This window comes from Gavialis gangeticus, unplaced genomic scaffold (assembly GCF_001723915.1).
Source record: "Gavialis gangeticus isolate Ggan-Ray unplaced genomic scaffold, GavGan_comp1, whole genome shotgun sequence".
Taxonomy (NCBI): domain Eukaryota; kingdom Metazoa; phylum Chordata; order Crocodylia; family Gavialidae; genus Gavialis; species Gavialis gangeticus.
In genome coordinates this window covers 77,241,156-77,250,125 of record NW_017728993.1, presented here as the reverse complement: position 1 = coordinate 77,250,125, position 8,970 = coordinate 77,241,156, and the positions used below count along the sequence as shown (strand labels likewise).

Sequence of the window (8,970 nt, the reverse complement as noted above, 5' to 3'; positions counted from 1 at the left end):
GAAACCAAGGTCTATTTGGGAGCTGGGAGAGCAGGTAGGGCAGCCATTGAGACTGGGCAAGGGATGGGGCCAATTCAGAGATCTGGCCGATTTGGTGGTGGCTGAATCTCTGAATCAGCTTCAGCCAAATTGGTTCAGGACAGTGATTCGAACCACCGAATCGAATCACTGTCCTCCGAATTGGCTGAATTCGAATCCAAAGTGAGTACTAGCCATTTTGCACTGGCCTAGTAACTGTGGATACTGGATTGGGACCCAACACCTATACCTTTGTTCCAGGCGAGCACAACCCTCAGACAGACCACAACACCTGCCAGTTGATAATAGGCGAGTTTATTGATACAGAGTAAGAACAAAAAAGCAACAATATAGACAATCAAACAATTCTATATCTACCAGTCCTAGGGCTGTTATCAGAGTCAAAGTACATCTGGTTAAGATGCAGGCTCCACTCTGAGGCTCCTTCTCTTAGGTGTCAGCAGTCTGGAGGTGGGATGCTAAGGCCCACAATCCTCATCCAGTGAGGTGCATGAGACAGGCTGCTGGCGTGTGCCCTCTGTCCATGGCGGCTTTGGGGAATGGGGACGGGGATGGAGACCCCTTTCAGGGAGTAAAATGGGGAGGGATGGGACAAAGGGAGGGACGGGACAAAGGAGGGCCCATTTGCTAATTTCAAGTCACTGCTTTTGTTTTCTCCTTCCCCCTTGATGACTCCTGATGACTCTTCATCCGTGGCTATCTTTGGTTGGTTGTCTCTGTGTGGTCACAAGTCTATGTAGCCTTCCAGGCCTTCTCCTAATTTGGTCTGTTCCCCCAAAACCAGGACTTACGACCGCCTGGTCTCTGAGGCCTTGGTGCTGATATCATTTATTTTGTGTTATGGGACAGTATGGTACATACTTCTTTGGTTCCCAGGCTGTTTCCTAGACTATGTGTCATTGTTGGTCTTGTTGTGCTAGACAGCCCATCCACTTTCATTTTCACAAGGGTGTTCAGCTGTATGCAAATAGTAGGGAACTTGGGTTTGATTTAATGATGATATCAATTTCTATGACCTAGAATCACACTATACGCTCAATTTTGGATATAACATTTGCTTTTAATATTAAACTTGTTGAACTGCTCAGTAAGCACAAAGTCACTTTTGGTGGAATGTATTTCCATATATTTTAATGCTTTTTGAAATAAACAATTATGTGTTTGGTAGCAGTCTTGAAATTCTATTTCTGTTAGTTATTCATGGAGGGAGAGGTTCTTTGTGGCGTTAATGCTATTTAGAGATCTTTATACATATTTTTCTTTTATTTGTTCTACACCTGGCACATACTTCAGGATAAACAATAACATGCATCTAGAAGATGAGATTTAGCCTGGGTGAAGGGAATGCATTTTGAAAAGTCTAATTTTTAAAACAGCTTTTGGCTCAGGATTGTGACATATTTCCTTAAGAAAAAAGGCATTAGAATTCAAAAAAGATCTTGGTAAATTAGAGAACTGTGCTTCAGCCCAGTGCTGCTTAGTGCAGGAGTTGAACAGTGCAGACATGCCTGCCTTTGGATTTGCATGCTGCAGACTTCTGCTGTTCATTCTTGTGGGTGTCCGCGCCTATCCCATAAACTATCGAGTCCTGAATGGAGGGTAACTTTTGCTTTTGTAAGTGTCCATGCCCTGTGGCTTTTTGGGACTCTACACAACAGTAACTATTCATTCTAAAATAGTACTCAGACACCCCAGAAGGGCATGAAGAAAGAAGCAAAGCCTGATAAAATAAGTAAATATTAACAATGTTGACAGGCTGTGTATGTAATAGGAATCCCTAGATGTCAAGCCAAGGCAAACCAAAACAAAATGTGATTAATCAAAATTCTCGATGTTCGTGTGGTCAGTTACATTCTAATCGATATCTGATAAACACTTTTACTTATATGATGAGAGTCACTGGACAATCCTTTCTTCCCCTTTTTACAGCCTTTGAAAAGGGCAAATGGGGAAAAATGGGAAGTTTTGACACTTGACAGGGTGTTCAGGTGGAAGGGGGGTAACCTATAGATTGGTTCAGCAGAAATCTGAAGGGACAGTGAGAGAAAGTCTGTCTATCTCAGAGTCAAAAGGGAACGAGGAAGGTTTATGTGGCCTTCCATGGAAAACTTTAACTGACTTAGTTTTGGCTAGAGTGCCTGGGAAAAGAAAACCTGTTTGGTTCCAGACACAGTGCAGCCAACAAGGAAACTTATTTTCAGTCCTTGACTGTCTGACTGTAGAAGAAGAATCTCTGTGTTTAGGGTATTACATTTTTATACTGTAAGAGGGAAGGACACAGCAGATGCTAAGATGAAAACCATGCTGGGGCATGTGACTTAACTTTACTGAAGGTGAAACACTGAGTTAAGAAAACCTCTTTTTCCTGGCACTGACAGAAGATTCACTGTTCTGAGATAAGTGGTGCTCTTGTCTGTCTCAATACAGGTGTCCCCCAGCTTCAGGTGATGAAAGACTGTAGTAAAAAATAAAAAAACCTTGGACGGCTTTCCTGGTGAAGTTTAACCTATGTTATCTCTGTACCTTGATGTTGACCAACAGTCAGTTGCCACAGCTGTGGCAATAGGAGACACAAGAAGATCTGCCTGACAAAGCAGCTGAGGAAAGAATCAAAAGAGGAGGAGAACTCCATGTGAGCTCTTGCAAGTTCTGGATCAGCAGGATGACATTGCTGAGATATGTGCTCATTCAGATCCTCTGGGCTTACTCTTCCCAGGCAAAAGGTAAGCTATGAAATGCATCAAAATATTCAGTCATTTAGACTAGCCCTTGCTTGGCACAGTGTACCTGACAAAAGTCCTAAGTCCAGCACAATTCTTACATTTTTGAGTCTACCTACATTGAACCATTTACCGTGTGATCACACAGAATGTGCAGGCAAGGTTCTTTGGGTAGGTGTAATAAAACCAGACTACAGAATGTGCATGTATTTCTAGCAGCAGCATGGGGCATGGGCTGGAAATACAGTAGGGCCCTTATGAGATTTTGCCCCCTCCCTGCTTGTAGACACACACTGGGGAATATCCCTGCAAAGGAATGGGGTGCATGTCTATGAATTAGAATGCCTATCGGAGTTTCTTCTTTTTGCTCCTGCAGTCACAAGACAGAGGAATCTCCTGCAGGAGATTCCCTTGTTTCCCAACATGGAAGGATGTGTTTGCAAGCAGACATTTTTCTCTAATTGCAAACTCCACCTCCAACACAAGTTGTGGCACCCAGGAATGTTTGGCATTCAGCTCCACAGCTGACCACACTCGAGGACAATGTTTCTTTCCAGCCTGTCACACCTACCAGTCCTTCAAGGATATTCACCACACTGTTGTTATATTTCCAGAGTGATTTCTGACCATCAAGCATTTATTAAAGGGGCTATCCCATCATGCTAGCATTCTGTTGAAATCATTTCAAGTTAACCAGATCCCGGACAATAAGCTGCTAGGAACCCTATTGCTCTAATAACTGAGAAAACCTTATCAATTAGAATGAGAATTTGGAAGTAGACCCTAGCATGATCAGACCTTGTGCAAGCTCAAATGGAAAACCTCAGTTGAGAAAAATGGTTTATGAAGGGAGTGGCAGGTTGGCTAACATCTAGTGAAGAGATTAGTATTTGGACCATCTTCTGATTGTTACCCGACCTTTACCATCCTCTCTACTTAGCAGTCTACTCCTCTCCACTCTGTCATTTTCACAGAGTTAATTCCTGTGAACAGCCTGGATGTGTCACAGTTAGTCTGGTCTAGCTACAAACTGGTAATGCCACTGAGATGGAATAGTTTTTTAATTACAAAAGACACAAGGGCAACCTGCTTGCGGAAGAGAGAATTTTTTAACTGAAAGGTTTGTTTTCTGGTATCACAATCTGAGTAACCTAACTTCACTTACAAAATCAAACTGGCTCCTCATTGAAGAGGGGCTGCAATTCCAACAAGTGCTGAAGCCTTACCCACAGAGAGTGACCTCCTGGTGTGTGCTCCAGGCTCCTTCCTCCTGCAACCTGGGCCCTTTCCTCTAAACTCTCTACCAATGGCTGCAGGTTTGCTGAGAACAAGACAGAAAATTTAGGTTTGAGTCTTCTGGAAAATATCTATATACTACAGAAGCTACCAAATCAGTGTAACAAAACCTGACAGAACAAGCTGGAGTATTTCTTTTGGTGTTAATGTCTTGACTACACCTAGGATCACCCACTCTGTGTGTGTCCTGTTTGTATAGTGCCGGTATGTGAACAGCCCCCTGAAGTGGATTTTGGTGACATTTTCAGTGGTGAAAAATCAGAATATGTGGAAAGTGACAGAGTGCAGTACCACTGCTACCCTGGGTACACGCTGGCTGGAACTGAATGGATAACATGTAATGGAGGAAGCTGGACCCAACTGCCAAAATGTCTAGGTAATTAGCAAGTATTTTGCTTGAGGTGGGTTAGGTTTTTGGGAATCTGTAGTCCTCAGTATTTAGTCATAGGCAATTGGCTCCATAGCCAAGAATTTGTTAGGCCCATATGGGATGAAAGTGGTGCCATCCTTCTGATTACTTCTGTGAGCTGCACTGGGGCATTTGATGGAAATATTTGACAAAGAGGAAATTGGGCGATTCTTTAATTTCCACCACTGGATTTTACAGCACATTCTCCCCACGGGTACAACGTTTTCTTCATCTAGAATGATGTTGGCACAACCTTCCTTCCCTGTACCTAGAATTGCTTGTCTCTTCAAATCCCTCCTGAAATTCCTCCACTGTACCTTAATGACATGACTTAGGACATCAGATGTTGAGGAATGCCTGATGTCTTCCCTTCCAGGGATGGTGGAAGACAATAGAAATACTACAGTCGTTACCTTCCCAAGCTCTGCGTGGAATCACTGAGATTCCTTGGTCACTCCCAAGTGTTGAGTTGGCAACAAACTTACTTCTCATCTTACCTATCCACATCTGCTTGTTGCATGAGATACTAGTTTAAATTGTGATGGGAAAAAATGGATCAGGCTTGTGCATGTCTAGAACTGACTGTTTGATTGGAAATAGCATATTTAAGTTTTTCCTGATTTCATTTAGCTCCGTGCACTATCACTAAGCAGCAGCTGGAGGAGAAAAATCTGTTTGTACGCAATAACCGAAGACGTACAGTTATACTTCTGAATGCTCAAACTGTGGAGTTTTCCTGCAGCAAAGGATATATCCTCACTGTTCCATCTGTCAGGATGTGTGCTGATGGACATATCCTTTTCCCACTGTGTATCCCACGTAAGTATGATCAATCACAAAAATTTTCTCTGGAGTGAAATGATGTAAGAAAGTGCTATTCGGAACAGAGTGAAGTGTGAGAGTGGGGATCAAAGTAGGCAGAAAATAAAGAACTGTGGGTGACAGTAGATCAGGAAGAAAATGTGAGGAAATGTGGGCCAAGAAGGTGCTTAGTTTTTCTCTTTGGCTTGAAGATAAAAGTTAAAACAGCAATAATCTCCTTCAGGAAAACGTTCATCCTCTTAGGTCCTGAGTACTGTCCCTGCTGCTGGATACACCAAATATTAAGAATACTCCATACTAAATGTGAACAGGTTTTATCATGAAAATGAATGGGTGTCACCCTGGTCCCCCTCGTTTAATTTGATAAATGTAATGATTATGGTAAATAACCAACATAAAGTCCTAAATATACAGATGATCTTTCTTCCTAAACTGCTATATAAATAATTACCCTAATCCTTCAGATCTTCTTCTCATGAATAATCCCTGCTCACAGAAGCAGTGTTAACAGTCCCACACTCTGCCATTGGGATGTGGCTTCCATAAAGTTTCACCTTGTACTTTCAATGTCTTTTTTGTTTCTATTGATTTTGTGTAGAAACTGGGAAGAAGTGTGGACATCCACCTACTGTTGATAATGGAGTTATAACTACTTTTTCCCAGAAAGAGTATGCCTCTGGGTCCTCCGTGGAATACAAATGCCAAAATTTTTACACATTGGATGGACAAAATACATCTTTCTGTAACAATGGAAATTGGACACAACCACCAGCCTGTGTGGGTAAGATTCCTTCTATGACCAGAATGGTTTGTTTTCACGGGAACTCTTGCTAACAAATGGTAGATATGCATAAAGGCACCCACTTTACTCTTCCTGGGTTCAAAATATTACTAAAAAAAGCAGTAACACAGAGTGATTTGATTATTAAAAATCTGACTATTTTACATTCTTTTGAGGGAAGAAGTTATTAAGATTTTTAAAAAAGGAGTAGGTTTGTCTGTGTATAACAAGAATATCTAGAACTCTAAGTGATAACCATAAAGAGTTTGAAGGACTAGATAATCTTGCTTTTAACCCATTTAACAATAGTGCTGTAGGGTTTTTAGCAATTGCTAGGGGCCATCTGTTTCCAGACCTCTTTCAGCAGTACAATACAAGACTGTATAAACCTTGATTTTTCCTAGAATGGCAATGTCCAGATTCCTAACCAGACATTTTGTCTATGGACAACTGCAAAAGGAATCTGTAGTTGTTGGAAAAAAAACAGGTGATATATTGTTCAGTGTCTGCTCTTGTTGTACAGGACATCCATGTACCTCTGTACCCTCTTACTTAGGCTCTCAAAATGGAGATCTAACAGGTATATAGATGTGTGCTCAGAAGTGAAGAAGAATGCAACTGGTACAGGGCTCAGGGTCTGTTCAGATTCTTTTGCTGCACCCATCATTGTGATTCTCAAACATCTAGGATGCAAAACAGCAGCACAGACACAAAGAATATGTATAACCTCAGACCAGGCTTTAAATACTTCATGCCCTGTAATAGTTTTATTTTAAATTTTTTTCTTATCCCTCGTTTTTGTTTAACGTCTCCTAATAGATCTTTTCTTTCCTCTATTCTGTGACTGCACCACTTGAATTTGAATGGAAGGAGGAATGCAATAATTTGTAATGTGACATCTTCTCATTATGCTGCACGTGCTCTCTGAGCTTATTAGAAAATGCACATCAGACATTCCTGTTTTTCCTCATTCTAGGGCCATGTGCTGTCAGTGTGACAAAAATGGAAAGCCATGACATAGAGCTGAGTGAGAGGTCAAAAGGAAAACAATACATCCCCCATGGTGATTTTGTTCAGTTTAAGTGCAAACTGGGGTATGCACTTCCTGCCCTGTTGTCTACTTCTGATTTTACTGTTTGGTGCTATTCAGGCAATATTTCTTATCCCCAGTGCCATAAAAGTAGGGATTCCTTTCTTGAAGTATTGTTGTTTGGTGACTTTCTGAACTAGTAGGATAGACTAAACTTTCCCTAGGCTTGAAAATTAAGGAAAAGGCATGTCAAAAATCCATGTTAACATTGTGTAGAGAAATTTCCTTGTATTTTTTGAGATGGCTTCAGATTTTTTTTCCACAGAGGGTGTATCTATACGAGATGTGTTAATGCTCATTAGCCTAATTCAGTGTTCGTTATGGGCATGTGTCTACATGTGCATAACCTTAATGTGCATTAAAACTGGCAAATTTAAGTTAATCACACCTAAATTTTATACCTACAAATGCAGTTAGTTAAAACGCTTTAGCACATGGTTAGACGTGACCCAACATTAACTTTAGTGCCAGGTCTGCCTAGCCACTATGGGACTGTCCTCAGCCCAGCCCCAGGGCTCTATTCCGGGTGTCTCTCCTGCCCCAATCTGGGCTGCTCGGTGGCAACCCCTGCCTTTGAGTTATAAAAGCTGGCAACCATGTCCCACACTGCCTGACCCCCATCCAGGGCCCTGCATAGCTCCTGGGTCCCACTTGCTGCCCCAAAGCAGGTCCCTGCCTGGCCCTGGGAGGAGCTCCTCTGGTGCTTCCTGCCCACATAAGCCCCTGGCCTGGCCCTCACCCAAGGTCCCCCGACATGCACCTGGGCCCAGCCCTGCCACTTGCCCTGAGGTCATGAAGCTGAAAACTCAGATGAGGCAGGCACAACATCACAGGGGGATGCTGGCCCTGGACTCAAAAAGGCAAAGGGGGAGCTACCTGCAACTGAGTACATGCCCACCACACACAGGGGAATGACCTGAGGCTGGGGTGCTGGGCACGTATTCCTGGGCTCTGCCCCCTAGGCCCTTCCACCCCATGACCCCCCACTCTAGGACAGACAAACTGAAACTTTTTTAAATAGTCACTTTGGGAAGAGGGTTTTTTATTAGTGGTGGGTGAGGAAGGGTGGGGGATGGGCTCTTTGTGTTGGGGAGGAAGTGCTATGTGTTGAGGGGGAAATGATCGGGGTAGGGGTTGTGATGATAATAAAGCTTTTTTCTTTTGACCGTTTGCATGTCCTGAGCATGGTGCTCAGGGTGGGCAGGGGGTAAGGGATGTGTGGGCAGTGGGACAGGTGGCCTAAAGGAGGGAGTGCTTCATGAGGTGGTCCACCAGGGCCTCTCTCTGTCATCTTGAGGGGGGCCATGAGGGACCACCAGTGGCCTTGAAGGCAGCCAAAGGTGCACTTGACAAGGGCACAGGTTCTCCCAAGGCACTGGCTAAAATGGGCTTGGTGGGGGTCCTGGTGTCTTCTGTGGGGCTTCATGAGCCACAGGAGTAGTGGGTAAGCTGGGTCCCCAATAAGGAGGGGTGGGATGACAACAGGGTCCAGCTGCATGTCCTTTACTCCTGGCTCAGAGCTCCCACTCTCTATGAGCACACCCAGTCCAGAGTTCTGGAAAACATGCATGTTGTGTGCTGCCCACCCAGGTGGCACTGTTAGTTTCATAGTCAGTAGGGTCGGAAGGGACCTGAGCAGATCATCAAGCCCAACACCCTGCCATGGCAGGAAAGAGTACTGGGGTCAAATGATCCCAGCAAGGTGATTGTCTAGCCTTGTCTTAAAGACCCCCAGGGTAGGAGCCAGCACCACTTTACTTGGAAGTTGGTTCCAGATCCTAGCAGCCCTGACCGTGAAGTAGCGCCTCCTGAT

The 8,970-nt window shown here is 43.6% G+C and overlaps 1 protein-coding gene across 1 annotated transcript in view; it reads left to right on the top strand.

Annotated features, from left to right (window-relative positions):
- The window catches only part of LOC109305360 (complement factor H-related protein 3-like), a 48,389-nt gene that overhangs the window by 17,189 nt on the left and 22,230 nt on the right, over positions 1 to 8,970 (top strand). The window contains 6 exon segments of the mRNA XM_019528362.1: positions 2,581 to 2,667; positions 2,670 to 2,762; positions 4,255 to 4,431; positions 5,095 to 5,283; positions 5,885 to 6,067; positions 7,044 to 7,247. Of these exon segments, the coding sequence (XP_019383907.1) occupies positions 2,581 to 2,667; positions 2,670 to 2,762; positions 4,255 to 4,431; positions 5,095 to 5,283; positions 5,885 to 6,067; positions 7,044 to 7,247 (933 nt within the window).